Raw genomic sequence first — 17174 nt, 5'->3', positions numbered from 1 at the left:
TATGTAAAAATTTTTTGTCACAAATCGAGACACTTTAATCTTTTAACTTTGTTTTGTACTTTTATAGAAAGCTTTAAGATTTTGTGCACTTAAAATTTTTGACATTTTTTGTGTATAATTGCGAATTTTGACCTTTTTTTGAAAGGGTTCTCATAAAAAATTTACCTCATTAAAATGCATACGCATATATGTATGTACATATATATTTAAGTAAGTAAAACGTTAAAACGTATGTAACTCTATTGTTGTGTGTAGGTATAAATATTTTGTATGTAATTTAAAAAAAGTTTTAACATTTTAAGTGTAAACGTTTGGATATCTACACAAATGAATGCTCATGAAGAAATTTTTGATTTATTTTGTACAAAATTACTTACTTAATTCCAATATTTATAACATTTATAGGTACATACATATGTAAGTGCATAATATCATGAATTAATTATCGAGATTTTTTCTTTGTTTAAGAAGGTATTTAATAATTTTTTTTTATTTTTCGAAAAAAATAAACTTATTTATATCTTAATGTACTTACAAACATATTATATAAATTTCACGTACTTCTGTATACGTACTTGTTCACTGCGTATTAACGTCAGTAGCAGTGCAATGAAATAGATGTAAATAATGTGTGGTAATCTTAATATTATTGTAATTATGCATTAAGTCTTACCAACTTTACTGAAATCTGAAATTAAGTACTTATCATAAAGTTTTAGTTTAATTATGTAAAGAAGAGGGTTGTTTAAAGCCGCCAATTTTCTATTGCTAAATGGATAAGAATTTGGAAAATTCGAGAAATTTCAGTTTCTAAATTATTATGTATTTAGTTTACAAATTATATGTCAGTAGTTTTGGCTTACCTACCTTACCAATAGGTTATAGGATTTCTGTTTATATGTCATTTGCCTTTTATCTACATAATTATGTGGGCTGTACTTATGTATATATGTACATATAACACGAGTACATTATTTAGGCACTTATTTTAATTTTTCATTTTAGACAAACAAAATAAGCTTTGCATCATCAATAAATTGAAACAGGTGTTTTATTTTTTTCCTACGTATTTCACAATATTATTTTTTCGAATTAAAAACCAATTAAAAACAAAAAAAAAAAAATTCAATATTTGGATAAAAACAGCTTAAATTCATAAAGAATTAAAAAAAAATTTTTAATATTTTTATTTTTTGTATTTTTTGTTTTATTTTTTAAAAACAATAACGTGTCACGTAAAATCTGTTAATATTTAAGTAATGACGTTTTATTAAAAAAATTTTCCAATTAAAAGTGACAAATAGATTAGGGGCATCCTTTTTCAAAGTATTTAAATTTAAGCATAAATTACATGCATAAATATGTATGTATAATATGTATAATATTCATAATACGTACATATGTATGTAATAATGTAAAAATTAATTCATATTAATTTTTTAAATTTAATATTTTCCGTGGTCTATATCCAATATCCACATCTTAATCCTAATATAAGAAAAGGTATTTGACAATTCGTCAACGTAAATTATATCGTAATAATTTATGTATACGTATGCCTTACGTGTTTAATTGATTAACCGTTTGAATTTTATGTACCTACTTATTTGTGTATCTTATTTGCAAATCTAATGTTGAATTTTGGATTCTTTTCCATATTTTCCTATATCCTCATATATAAGTTTGTATAATTCATTCTCATAAATTTTGCCTTCAAAAATTTATTACGATCTTTAACATACGATATCACAATTGGGCTCTTTGTTAATAACTGAAATATGAAAAAATCGTATAATTAAAATGAATTTTTTTTAGTTTATTGGCAACAAAATTTTTATTATATAAAATAGTTACTAACTCATATTATATAAGTACTTAATTTGTAAATATTAACGAATAAAATAATATAATATAAAAATATTTAATACAAATATTTTTTCGAAAATTTTTAATATTTTTTTGTTCTATACTTATATTTACTTATTTTTTTTTGAAAATATTATTAACATTAAATAATTATTTAGATGTTTTTAATTTGAATTTTAATTTTATGATGCAATATTTGTTTTTCCTGCCACATACCACACATGTTACCATATTATTGGTAACATATGTATGTGACCGTTTTAAAAAATAATTTGAAAAATATATTTAAAAAAAGATTTTAATTAATTTTTTTGTTTCATTTTCGTCCGTCTGTTTGAATTAAGTGTTTTTAATGCTCTTATTTTATATGAGGGAATTGTTAATCGCAATGTGTATTAGATGAAACATAACTTAGTCTCGTATAGGTAAAGTAGGTGTCTTCAATTTCTGAAAATTTTCTAATGTCAATATCTAAAATCAATTTCTGTCAACTATTAACAAGCTTAAATAAATACCAGTTTTAGACTTAAATTTTGAAATGTGCTCTTTTACAAATCATGAGTTTGATCGAATACAATGTCAAAATTAATATAGAAATATTGAAGTTAATAAGTAACAAATTATTATTCTATAGTTATTTCGATTGCTATTTATTCTTATAATGCAATTTCATGTATATATTTTTAAATATTTCAATGTTATATTTTTTAATTAAAATTTTATTTTTTACATAAACATTATAAATTTTTCAGTTTTAATATAGATTCTAAACGAAAAGAGTATAGTCTAATCATTCTCAATTAATAAATTTTCTGCTCTTATAAATTAAATATTATAATATTTTATGATTTTGTAATTAATTATTTGACCTCGATTCTTTAACATTTTTATTTTTAGTTAATCGATTTTAAAATATGTATACATATATACTTATACATATTATTAATATATGTGATAAATAAGTATGAATAAATAAGCGTTGGCACATAAGTAATTAATAATAGTTCAATTTGATTTAGGGTTCAAGGACGCTTGTACTTAAACAACACAAGATTTTCAATAAGATTGAAACTAACTTTAATATAATAAACATATAAACAATATACAATATAAATATGTATATATATTGTGTACATATGTATGTATACAAATGTTAATATAGTTAAATAAATATTAATAATAATTTTTATTAATTTTTTAATTATTATTTTAATATTTTTAATTTTTAAAATTATTTATTGCGTATTTGATACGTATACTTTGAACGCCTAATATAAAAATGTATTAACTCAAAAAAAAAATTAATTTCGAAAAAATTACGGAAAAACTTCTTTCTTCGACTGACTAGTCACCTGTATAGTTAAAAATCAATGAACATCAAACCCAATGGATAACCATATGTTCCTATATTCTGGTAATATCAATTTTACATCTTAATTTGGGTATCTTAAAAGTTTTTGTATACATACATACTTTTGTATATAGAATATTGACATTTATACATTTCTGTAATTATATTTAGATGCAATATAAATTTTTTTAATATTATTTTAATTTTTAAGGAATAAAATTGATAAAATTTGAACATTAGGACAAATAATTGCAGCATTATTTATACGACCTGTTTTTTTTTTCAGTTTATTAATTGGGGCTCTTTACAATCCTGATTTATTACTTAGTCGAGTTGCTTGCATTGAATTCTAAATCTCTTGAGTCTAAACAGACTTTAAATTATTTGACCATTTGCACAATAGTTTTACAATTTGTACAATAGTCAGCTGTTTTCAATAATGCAATTTTAATTACCCTACCGTTGACAGCACTTTTTATCTATACATTATGGAAAAGTTTTGTGAATTTTTATTCCTATACTAAATTGAATCTGAAAAATTACATTTTCTAAATTTAAAACACTTTCATTTTAAGAATGATGAGAGGTTCGATTTATTCTTTTACTTGTACCTACGTGTACACCACATAAATTTCATAAATATTATTTTATTTTCTTTATTTTTAAGAAAAAAAAAAAATTTAAATAAAAAAATAAGAAACACTTGTCTTTATTTAAGATTTTTGATTATATTTAAAAAAAAAACAAGTAAAATTAAGTAAATAATTTTTAAAAAAATTTTTTTTTTTCTAATAACAAAATTTCAACAACACCATATAACGTTATTAATTTAAAACAAAAAAAAAAAAAAATTTTTTTTTTCCAAAAATAAAAAATAAAAAGTACTACAAAAATTTAACCATTTACGTGTTGTTGTTCAAATTCGTCTATCTATCGGTGTGAGCCGCGTACGGTGTAACATAAAAATTTCGAAAAAAATAAAAAATAAAATAATAACGATACCATAAGAGGAATTTATTAAATTGATCAGTTTAAGTGCGAATTGCATACAGAAAACTACTTTCTTTTTCATTATTAAATACTTACATATTCCGTATCAGAAAAGAGTCAAACTATTATACAAAATATAAAAGAAAATTAAACAAAAATTAAAAAATTTTAATAAAACAAGTAAAATTACAATAATAAAGTGAAAAAAATAAAACGGAAATACGCAAAATAAAAATAAAAAAATATTTTCTTTCTGCTTTTTGTATTTTTTTTTTAAATGTTTATTTTTAATTTTTAGTTTTATTTTTGATTACATTTATTAAAAAAAAAAATAACTTTTTAAAACAAAAAAAAAAAAGTTAAAAAAAAATTGCACTACAAAGAGTAAGAGACTTTCCTTCTTTAAAAAATACACAAAAATTTATTGACGTACGACGACGACGACAATTTAACGTGCATACGAAAAAAAAAAAATCAGAAACAAAATTTTCTTTTTTTGTTTTTTTTTTTACTCTTATTTATATATCACTACTTTTCATTTTACAATCCGCGCTGAATTGCTGCAACAGTGGCATAAACTTAAAAAATACAATTTTTGAATTGAGTTGAAAACAAAACAAGAGCGATTTTCCGCTTTTGTGGCGAAATGTCAAAATTCATATAGAATACACGAAATTACTGCCACGAAATTACCGCCACCAATTTTAACGTACCCACTGTCGGTTAGGTAACAAATAGCCTAAAATCTATTCTGGTTTAACAGCAATTAGTTCTGGATTAGCAACAGAATTTGTCCGCCGTTACCGTTCACCACTTTCAATCTGTTTTAACACAATTATTTATAAAAAAAATAAGCAGTAATTGAAACATTAAATTTTTTAGCCATTTCTCTAACTTACAAATTGTCACTTGCAATAATAATAATAATAAAATAATTCTTGTTATAAGAAGAAAATTATATTAAATCTCAAAAATTTTAAAATTAAATTTTCTCGAATATTGCAAATTTTAAGTTATTTCAGTGTTGCAGTAAAATTAGTGATGTGTGTATATGCATAATATATACATTTACCTGTTGTACTTGTACTCTCTTAAATTCAATAAATTTAAATTTTCTTTTTGCTATTGTTAATTTTTTTTTATTATTTAAAATTTTTTTCCTTTTTTGTAAAATCAAGTTTTGTTGTTATGTTATTACAACAGTAAATATCGTAATACCGGGTAATAATAATATTGAATAACATCAAAAAGTACAATTAAAATAAAAGAGAAAAAAAAAAAATCAAATTTTATAATTGTAACTTGTGTGTGTAGTCCGATCGAGTTTTTTTTCATGTCCAATTTTTGTTTTTAAGTTTAAAAAACTTTTTCAATTCAAATTGACAAAAAAAAAAACTCTCTTATTAAAATTACTGTTATTGTTGTACTCGATTGATGATTACTTTCTTACTCTTGTCTATAACTAAAACAAAAAATAATCGCAAGTAATCAAAGCTACTAATCTGAATTTTGTAAGCAAAAAAGAAAATGAAAAATATTGTAAACATTAAATGAAAAAATACAAAAAAGAAGAAAGAAGAAAAGCAGATAATAAAATTGTGTGCATTTTATTTTGATTATAGATTTTTGAAAAAATACAAATAAAAAAAAAAATACTATAAAATTATTTATACATATATATTTTTTTTCCTTCTTGTTTATTATATAAAACAGATAAATTAAAAACAAAAAAGGCGCCAATTTTAAAATCTTTTCTTTGTGTATTTTATTGTTTATATTGTAAAATTAAATAATCTATAATAATGTACGGAGCGATACGTAGAAGAAATTTATTTTATAATAATGATTTATATTTTAAAAATATGAGCATTTATAATAATAATAATAATGAAGGTGAAGAGGTAATTATTATTTTTTAAATATTTAATTTTTTGTTGTTTTGCAATTTAATTTATTTATTTGTTAATTTCGTCTTTCGGACAAAATGTTGACGGATATTTAGATTAGATTATAGGTACTGAATTTCTCACGAAATAGAATATTGAATTAAGATTTTCCCATAAAACAATTTAAAATTTTCCCTCAAATATTTCAACACATTCATAAAACATCAAAAAACACCAAAAAATCCGATAGTATAACAATAAAATGAAATATGACAAATGAATAGGCTTTTATATGAATATTATAATGAATAATGTTATATGTATGTATATAACGGTAGAAAAATTTTATATATACATACTTAAATATTCACCAATAAAACAAATTGTGGGAAACTCTTACAAATTTTGTTTTGTAAATTTATTCAATTCTAAAAATCTGTTATATGTAGATCAGTATTGTAAATGGTGAAAACTATTGTAATTTATAAAAATTCCCATACCAATAAATTTTTTATAAAATTTAATAAAAAAGTTACCCTTTTTCAAATTTTTTTGTTCAAATTCCCATAAGTAATATGGGAAAAATCCCGCAATATTATAATACTTGCCTTGGCTCAATATTGTAATACCTGCCTTGAAATTCAAACAAATTTCTCTAAAAGAAATAAAATGATGCCATAGTTTAAAGGAAGATTGAAAAAATAATGTTTGTGTCCCCATTTACGCTATATTGGGTCCCCATTATGCTATACCGAAACAGAAATCAATTAAAAACAGTTATCTTATTATAATAACAATTTTGTTATAATAAAATTTAAATAAAGAACGAAAACAGAATTTTATTTCGAAAATGTAAATCTTACCGTTACATTGTACCAAATTGGTTAATTTTAATTAATTTGTCAAAAAAGGCGACATATAAATGGTCCACCCTTTTTAGATATACTTTAGCGTGTATGTACATACATATATGATTTAATACTCAGATCAGAATGAAGAGATTATATTACCTTAAATGAATACATTCTTCTTTAATATTTCATTAGATGTATATACATACATACATACATATGTATGTATATTAGTTATAAATTTTTTTATTATTTTAATTTATTGTGTATTAGCAAAAACATTTTTGTTTAGCAAAAAAATCCCTCATAACTAATCATACACACAAACATAATAATAAATATATATATAGTATACATATATGTATGTATATGTATATAAAAGAATTTGCTAAGTAGGTCACGTTTTTATTTTATTATGCTTATTTAATAATTATGATTTTATAAATTACATGCTTTGAATATTTCTATATACACAAAAAATTTTAAATTGAAGTTATTTTTATTAAAGAATTATGAGTTTTTCTATAAGCTATTATAAACTATAAATAATAATTATTGATAGCAAAAATTATATTACTAAATAATATTTATGTACAATCATCATAATATTTTAAGCAATTCATAAAACCCATATAAGAAACTATAATTTGAAATTAATTATACTTAGTTTTGCTCCTCTGTAATACATGAAACGTTTACTCCTCTATGCATTGAAATGTAAAATACATAAATGCTAGTATATGTATTCTTAATTATTAATAATTAATTTTCATCTGACATTTTAATTATTTAGAAAAAATATATAATTAAAGAAAATTTATAATGAACGGGAGCAAAAAGTGAGTAGGTTCTAGAAAATGTTTAACAACAAATAATTGAAACAATATGAATATATCAAGGGCTTATATGGAAAAACTTCTACATATTATAAAAATTTTCGAAATAATTTAGAACAAAATTCTTAAAATACCATACTTCCCTACTACTTGTTACAAAAACATAATATGTAGATTGTAAATTAAATGAAAAACGATTTGTTTTCCAAAATATTGCAGTCAAAATGTCTAGTAATATAAATTTGGTTCAGGTTCTTAAAATTATTTGCAAAATGTTTAAATTCTCTAAATGTTTCTAATTCTAAACTCACTATAAACCTTCGATATATTAGTTGAACAATTAATAGTTGATTTGTTATATTACTCTAGGACCATTCTAGCTGAAAAATTAGTAAGGCAGCTTTTCAAATTTCTTTCAAACACTTTTATCTTGAAAATCTTAACTTTTACAGAAAACAATTTTCAATATTTTTTATTTAATTTTATGTAATTTGAATATTAATTGTAATAATATATTAAAAAAAACAATTAAATAAGCTAATTAATATTTTTATTTGGAAAGCATGTCCGTTTTAACCAGATTTAATTTTAAGCACGTTTAGAAAATTCTTAAGAATACATACTTTTTTTTTAATAACCCCAAAAATTATATTGATTTTGATTAATAGTTTAAGTATTTATTTACATACATACATACATACATATATAATAATGAATAAATTTAATCACAAAGCACAAATAGAATGGTTGTAGCTATTTACATATATAAAATTAAGATAAAGTTAACATTAAATTTGTCTACAGTCTAAATCATAATAAAATTCGAAATCTGTTGACAAAATTAATTTATTTTCTAAAATATATTCATAATCACATTATTTAAGAATAAAGAATGAACTCTTGCTTAAACTATTACTCTAAAAATTTTCATAGAACAAAAATCTTATAACCAGTTTTTTTTTATAAAATTCTTTATATATACTCGTACTTAATCAATTTCTGATTATACAATTCAAATTTACATAAATGCTAATATCGAACAGAACTCAGGTTAGTGATTTACTAAATAGCACTTAACGGTTAAATCGCAAATATTTACCATATTTATACTTATAACTTGTCTACAAATACGTACTACTTAATTTTATTTTTTTTTTGTTTGGGTGAAATGAAAGGTTTTTGCTCTTTTATAATTAATTATATGCAAAAAAAATTTTTTAAATGATTCAAATAAAAAAAAAATAAATAAAACGATTTGAATTAATTTTTAAAAAATGTTTTTTTTTTTTTTATTATAAGTAGATTCTTCAATATTTTATTCTTCTATCTATATTAGTTATATGTGTAGAAAATAGTTTATTGTTAGAGTTGAGTTACGAAAACAAATAAGATACAAAATATTCACCCTCTGGATTCTTTTACTCCAATCATAATTGACGTTGTTACACAAAATGGTTACGAATGGGTTGTTATACAAAAATTTTGTAATTTTCTGAATCAAATCAATTTTATAATTTGAAAATTCTATAAGTACCTACTGAAAACTATTTTTCAATAATATCCAATTACCTCAAATTGGATACTATTAACAGAATAGTGGTGAACATGAATTTTAAAAGTATTAGGCGTTTTCTTTCCAAAAATTATTTTTTATTAAATAAAAATAATTAAAAAATTTATTTAAAATTATTGAAATACTTAATAGAAATCATATTGGGTAATTAATATTTCAAGTATTTTAAATTCTAATTAAATATTTGAAAAAAAAATTGAAAAATGATTTTCTGAATTCTACAGTGACTAACCTAATTAATTTTTGATACAGCAAAATCTCGTATAAACGAACACAATTTCAAAGTAATTATATGTATGTGTTGTAGTATTTAAACAAATATTTAAATTATAATATGCCGCCTTTATATGTTTTGGTTGCCTTTACCACTCCTGGGATAAGCATAGGGCTGGGACACGATAAATGCAAATAACCATGAGCCAATTTCTTATGTCATTGAGTTTACTATAGATAGATGACGAGCCTATCGTACTTTCTATATTAAATATTTAAGGTTAATGATATTTACAATTTTATTTTGCTGCAATTTTATTTTTAATACTGGATATTATTAAAATATGACAATTTGTTAATATGTATTAATTTTTTATTTTTATATGAAATGTGTTTGTAAAGCTATATAATATTGAATATAATTTTTATAGTGATCTGACTTGGCTATGAACCCGAGATCTTTCTGTTAAAAAACCAGTGCAATAACCACCAATGCACTACACTGGTCAAGTTGACCTTTACCATAATTGTTATTTTAAATCAAATAAAATTTGGAAAATCGAACTTTTTATGCACCAATGTACACACGTACATTATGAAAAGAATTTTTTGAAATTATTATTTATTATAATGTTTCCTATTCAATAAATTTAGGCATTCTTAGTCACTAAAATAGGTATCTCAATAATTTTATTGAATAAATAAAAACAAGATTGCACGTATTGATTCAAATTTTGTATGACGGACGTTTTTTGGATATTTTGAAGTATATAAATGAATGTATGAATTTTGTGGACTCCCATATATCGAAGTATGCCTGTATGATCATTTTATACTCTAATATTATTTTATGAATCTAAACATTTTTATGTTTTTTTTTTTTTTTCTTATATTTTATAATTAAAAATTGAATTCTTTTCTGTCAATGAACTCTTTGACAAAACTAAACAATATGTTGTTTGTAATATTATAAAATATGTAAATATGTACATATATGTATATATATAATATACATACATGTATTTATGGAAATATTTTTAAAATTTGACCTTAAAATTTTTAGACGAAAAAAAAAAAATTTTTTTTTTTTTCTTTCATTTGGCCACCTTTTATTTAATTTTTTTTTTCGCTTGTTAAAAGTTATAAAATATGTGTTTTGGTGTAAATACATACATACTCACATAATATGAATATATGTGTATATTATGAATTATAGGTTAACTTTGTAAAGAAAATGATGATGATGCGTAAAAACTCTTATGTCTTTAAATTGCTGCCTTTTTTTTTCATTTCTAAAAAGAAAAAAAAAAATTCATGATAATAACAAGAAAAAAAAAATGAACAAGCAAAAAATAATTTAAAAAAGAAAAAAAAACAATATTTTTTTTTTTATATATACAAAATATAAAAATTTTCGTTTACCGTTGAGGTCAGTTTTTAGCAGTTTAACTTAAACATTCGAATCAATCGCAACTCAATATTATTAACGTCCTCAAATTGCATATATGTACATTGAAACGCGACGTAAAAACATAAGTTTTTTAAATTTTTTTTTTTGTTTGTTTTGCTTTTTTTTTTTTTTGGGTTTCCTTCTTAATCCGTCTTACAATAAGCCGCAACAGTAATATTACGCGAATCGCACAGAGTCATATATCACAACACTCTTATTTTATTCAAAATTATTCATAATCCTAAATTAATTTCGTTTATGCTACTATTGTAGTTAATTTTATTAATAAAAGTACTTAAAACACCATAATAATATATAAAAATAATTATTGTTAAAAGAGAAGTAGTAAACACTACATATACGCTATTTATTAATTAAAAAGAAACATGCCTATTTATTCAAGTGGATATTATTATTTGCCGAAAAGAAGAGTAAGTGTGTATATTGTGTATAGAAAAAGAGCATTAAATAAAAATATTTAATGGCACAGGGACCATTAAAATTATTAATTTAATAATTTTCCATTAAACATACATATTTGCAATTATAAATAGTAAGTAGCTATAAATGATGAATTGCTTACTATTTACTTAGTATATCTGGTTTTTGTTTTGGGGTAATTTACGCATTGATTCAGTGTGATTTTTAATGTCAATTTGATTTGGTTTGGGTTTTGTCACTTTTATAACCAAAATACAGACTTAAGCTGGAAAATGACGCTTTTAAAATTAACTATAATATTTTAATAATTATTAGTCTTCCAATTCCTCAAACTACAGTGATGACGACGAAATCATTTAAATTGTTGTTTGTATACAAATTATGTTATGAAATTAAACGCGATATTACGATATACAGGAAAGACTGCGTTATATTTATGTTTATAAACAAGTTTTGCTAATCTAATGTGTAAATTTTCGAATTAGAAGAAAAAATCTAATATTCGAAATTTTTACATACCTATACCAAAATAAATATTAGTAGGACAGTTAAATTGTATGAACTGTTTTGATTTTATAGAATAGTAAAAAAGATATTGCATATTCAACACGTTATATTTTTCCAAGTATAATTTATTTATGAAAATTTCTTATTTCTGTCAAACCATCAAAAATCAATCGCATTCTTGTAGAACAATATCAAACATTTTTAATACAATTGTAATGTGCGAGAAAATTTGACTGTAAATTGTCACCAGTCGAAAAATAGTACATACTTATGCGCTTATTTGGAATTTTCAAATTTTTTTTGTTTAAATTTAACTATTAAACACCCTATCATGTACATGAAATGCTTATATTATTAACAATTGTCAGGAAGCTGCAATAATTTTAATACTCGTGCATATTTTTATTTTTTGTCATTTAAAAAAAAAAAAGTTTTTCATTCATCTTAATGCAAAATTGTCTACATTTTTACTACATAAATTAAAAATGTTTTAAATATAGTGAAAAAGAAATGAAATTTTATTATCAACCTCTTCTCTACATCTGTTTATATGTACATAAATACTTACTTATATAAAATATTTAAATATGTTTTTGGTGTGATCAGGGAAAACTTTCTTTTTTTTTGTTTTTTTTTTTTTTCTTGATTTTCTCTTCCTCTTTTCAAGTTTATTATTATTGAAATTGGTAGTCGGAATTATTATGTATGTATGTATGTATGTATATAATTTTTAGTGAAAAAGAAACAATAATATTATTATATATAAAATTTTCCAAAATTAGTAAAATATTATATAAGATTGCTTTTAAATTTTGATACACACTGTACATGTACATATGTAATGTACTAGCTATTTTAAATTGGATATACATACTTACATAAATGACACTCAACATGTTGAGTAGTTGTAAGAAATTTATTGTACAAACAAACAATATCTCTTATCTAGTCCTGTATAACAGAATAAAATTAATTTTAAATTTAATTAGCTTCATATTGGGGTATCAAAAACTGGATACATAGTTATATAACCCTGTGAATGCAGGGTCATTAATATTATATATGATTTTTTAATAATTTGACAAACTAATTTAGTTTTTTTAGTATTTTTGGTGACAATTCTTTTTCTAATAAATTGCATCGAATTAAAAGAAACTTATTGAGAAATTTAATTTTTTTTTTTATTTTTTAGTGTCTTCAAGTTGCTACAAACGTAACAGAACAAAAACATCATATCACACGTGAAATACGTGGTAAAAATTTAGGTGTTTGCCGTGGTTTTCGTGGTTGTACAGTATGGTTAACTGGTTTAAGTGGAGCTGGTAAAACATCAATAGGTTTTGAACTTGAAGCATATTTAGTTTCAAGAGGTATACCAGCTTATGGTTTAGATGGTGATAATATTAGAACGGGTTTAAATAAAAATTTGGGTTTTACACCACAAGATCGTGAAGAAAATATTCGTAGAGTAGCTGAAGTAGCAAAATTATTTGCAGATAGTGGTGTTGTTGCAATATGTAGTTTTGTATCACCATTTGCTGATGATCGTGCAATGGCTAGAAAAATACATAAAGATGGTGACTTAAAGTAAGCTATAAAAAAATATCAAATAATTTTTTAAAAATCTTAAAATGAAATTCATATGCAATAATAAAAGTTATTTTTTAAATTTACCAAAAAAAATACATAGATTCTATGAAATATTTGTTGATACACCATTATCAGTATGTGAATCTCGTGATGTTAAAGGATTATATAAAAAAGCTCGTGAAGGTAAAATTCAAGGATTTACTGGTGTAACACAGGAATATGAAAAACCTGAATGCCCCGATTTAATAGTTAATACTGAAGGTTTCACAATTAGAGAAAGTACTAATTTAGTTATAAAAATGTTAGAAGATGAAGGAATTATTCCAAAAACTTTAAGGGATATTGAAAATGTAATTTTTTTTCTTTTTTTCTTTTCAACGGTTTTTTTCTTAAAACTCCAATTTTATTATGTTTTAGATACCAGAATTATTTGTTGCACCAACAAGAAAATTAGCAGCTATACATGAATCAAAATCATTACCGAAAATTCCAATAACAACAGTTGAATTACAATGGTTACAAATATTGTCCGAGGGTTGGGCATTTCCACTAAGGGGTTTCATGAGAAAACATGAATATTTACAAACAATACATTTTGATTGTATAATAGCAGAAGATGGAGTTTTTAGGGATAATCAGTCTGTGCCTATTGTATTATCTGTCGATGAAGATCGAAAAGTAGAATATGAGGGTAATTGAAAAATATTTATTAAAATTTATTTTGAGAAAATTGAGTTTTCAATTTGATAAAAAATTTTTTTTTTGTTTGTTATTTTTCTAGATGCTAGTGCCTTAACATTGACCTACAATGATAATCCTGTAGCGATATTAAGAAAACCTGAATTCTTCTATAATAGAAAAGAAGAAAGATGTTCTAGACAATTTGGTACAAGTAATCCGTCCCATCCTTATATTAATGTTAGTGTTGTTGTTTGAAACAAAATAATCTAAATTCAAGCTAAATACTTAACAATTTCTCTTTTTAAAATTGTATAGATGATTCAAGAATCTGGAGAGTACTATGTTGGTGGTGATTTAGAAGTTTTTGAACGAATCAAATGGAATGATGGATTAGATCAATATAGATTAACACCAAATGAATTAAGAAGAAAATTTATTGAAATGGGTGCTGATGCAGTGTTTGCATTCCAGGTATATGTGCAATATAAAAAAATTAAAAAAAAAAAAAATGTTTTAAAAATTATTTTATTATTTTTTTTTTTAGTTACGTAATCCAATTCACAATGGACATGCATTATTGATGCAAGATTGTAGAAGGCAATTATTAGAAAGAGGTTATAAAAGACCAGTTTTACTTTTACATCCTTTAGGTATAATTTAATAAATTATTATTTTAATTAAACTGTTATATAAGTATATAAATTTTATTACTATAATTATTAGGTGGTTGGACTAAAGATGATGATGTTCCATTACCAATTCGTATGGCACAACATCAAGCCGTTTTAGATGCTGGAATATTAAATCGTGAAGAAACAGTTTTAGCAATATTCCCATCACCTATGATGTATGCTGGTCCAACAGAAGTTCAGTGGCATGCAAAAGCTAGTAAATAATATTCTACTTTTTTTATTTATAAATACAAACGAGGTCATTGTGTATAAAGTTTTTTTTATACATATTTAAATATATTTTATTTAATTTATATTTACATGTACATAAATAATACTATGTTCATTTGTACAACATTTAGATACTAGCAATATTATTAAAATTTTGTTAAACTATATGTATACGTATTTATTTTAATTTAAGGAATGAACGCTGGTGCCAGTTTTTATATTGTTGGTCGTGATCCAGCTGGTATGCCACATCCAGATAAAGAAATGTATCCAGATGGAAATTTATATGATGCAGCTGATGGTTCCTTAGTTTTAAAAATGGCACCTGGTTTAGATAATATTGAAGTAAGTGTAAATTATACACTTTTAATTCTAAATATTAGAATATTAAAAATTATAAAATTAAATTTTTTTTGTTTTGTAGATTCTTCCATTCCGAGTGGCGGCATATGATAAAACTCAATCAAAAATGTCATTCTTTGATCCAACACGTAAACAAGATTTTGAATTTATATCTGGTACTAAAATGCGTACTATAGCAAGAAATGGTGGAAATCCACCAGATGGATTTATGGAACCGAAAGCTTGGCAAATTTTATCAAAATATTATCAATCATTAACAACTGATTAAAAAATGTATTTTAATTTTTTTTTTTGTTTTTTTTTTTTAATACATAATGTATAGTAAACAAATATAATATTATGTTTATTAAATATTATAATTTAAATTTAGTAAAATGTAATTGTTAAATGAACCAATTTAATTGAAGTATGTAATTAATTAATTAATTTTTTTTTTTGCTACAAAGGAATTAAGAATTGTATAAAGTTTTTTTGTTATAGACAAATTATCCTTTCAGTGATTAGGATTGAATCTTATATTTTTTTTTTTACTGAGTTCATTATTTTATTTTAATAAAAGAAGTATGTGTTATATTGAAAAAACAAAATTGTATTTAAGATAAAAAATTAATTTAATATCTTTAACTTTTTACACATATTTTAATGATTACATTGGTTATATGTAGGATAAATATATATATAAAATAATGTAAATTCATTTTTTTTATTGCTTTTAAACAATGTTAACATTTTTATTTTAAATTTGTAATGTTCTGTTCTGTAATATGATATTTAAAAACGAAAAAACAATAAAAATAATTTTTTTTTCTTAAATCATAATAGTAACAATATTGAAGGATAAATTAATATTTGGCAAGAAGCCCTAGATTTTCCTTTCTAATCTAATTCAAATACAAATTATAGTGAAAAAAGAAGAAGAAGTAGAATTAAAATGCTAAGATTTAGAAAACGCGAGATAAATAAAGGGCAATTTACACAGCTGCATATGAATCAAAAATAGAAGCACAATAGAAGAAAATAAAAATTTAATGTAAAAACTCAAAAATAGCAAAAATATAAATTTTTATATAATAATAATCTTAGTAATACAGAAATATGAACCAATAAAATATGTTTAAAATTCGTTTTTTGCAAAATTAAATCTTCCATCAGCAAATTATTAGTAATGTAGTCAACGGGGGCTTTGCAATAGAAGTAAACTTTGAAATTAAAAATAAAATTTTTCTGATCTTTAAAATTATTTCTGTTATTTGGTTTTTCATTTTTTTAATTATAATAGTTGAAAGATTGTATAGAATAAATAGAAGTTATATTTCTAATTTGAAACTATTTTCAGTATAATAAAAACTAGAGAAATGTTTTGTTTTTATTAATGTTTCTGAGAATATTTCATTATGATAAGGAATAAATGTATGCATTTGCGAATTTTCATAATTACAAATTTTCTCAAAATATTTTTTTTTTTTTTACACAAGACAATCATTTATGTTAAAAATCTGCGACAAATTACAAAAAAATATGTCAATAAAAATCCTATGTCTAAACTATGAAATTTGATATTAAATTTTAGTGCCAATTAAGATCATTAGTTCCTTTCTATTATGTATATATAAAATTTTAATTTTTAATAGTTCGGTAAAGAAATCTTAATATCAAAATTTCTACAATGTTTTA

General features: G+C 22.3%; 1 protein-coding gene across 1 annotated transcript; it reads left to right on the top strand.

Moving 5' to 3' along the window:
• Positions 1 to 5986: 5986 nt before the first annotated feature.
• Positions 5987 to 16989, top strand: LOC129606771 (bifunctional 3'-phosphoadenosine 5'-phosphosulfate synthase). Its single transcript, XM_055517310.1, has 10 exons — positions 5987 to 6108; positions 13157 to 13551; positions 13655 to 13904; positions 13972 to 14245; positions 14336 to 14472; positions 14551 to 14706; positions 14780 to 14885; positions 14959 to 15123; positions 15331 to 15482; positions 15562 to 16989. The coding sequence occupies exons 1-10, from the start codon at positions 6010 to 6012 to the stop codon at positions 15766 to 15768; spliced, it is 1941 nt and encodes a 646-aa protein (XP_055373285.1). The 5' UTR covers positions 5987 to 6009; the 3' UTR covers positions 15769 to 16989.
• The last annotated feature ends 185 nt before the right edge of the window (positions 16990 to 17174 follow it).

The sequence above is a fragment of the Condylostylus longicornis genome, unplaced genomic scaffold (assembly GCF_029603195.1).
Source record: "Condylostylus longicornis isolate FDR11 unplaced genomic scaffold, ASM2960319v2 ptg000022l, whole genome shotgun sequence".
Classification (NCBI taxonomy): domain Eukaryota; kingdom Metazoa; phylum Arthropoda; class Insecta; order Diptera; family Dolichopodidae; genus Condylostylus; species Condylostylus longicornis.
Note: the sequence above shows the minus strand (reverse complement) of the source record. Positions and strands in the feature narration are given on the sequence as shown.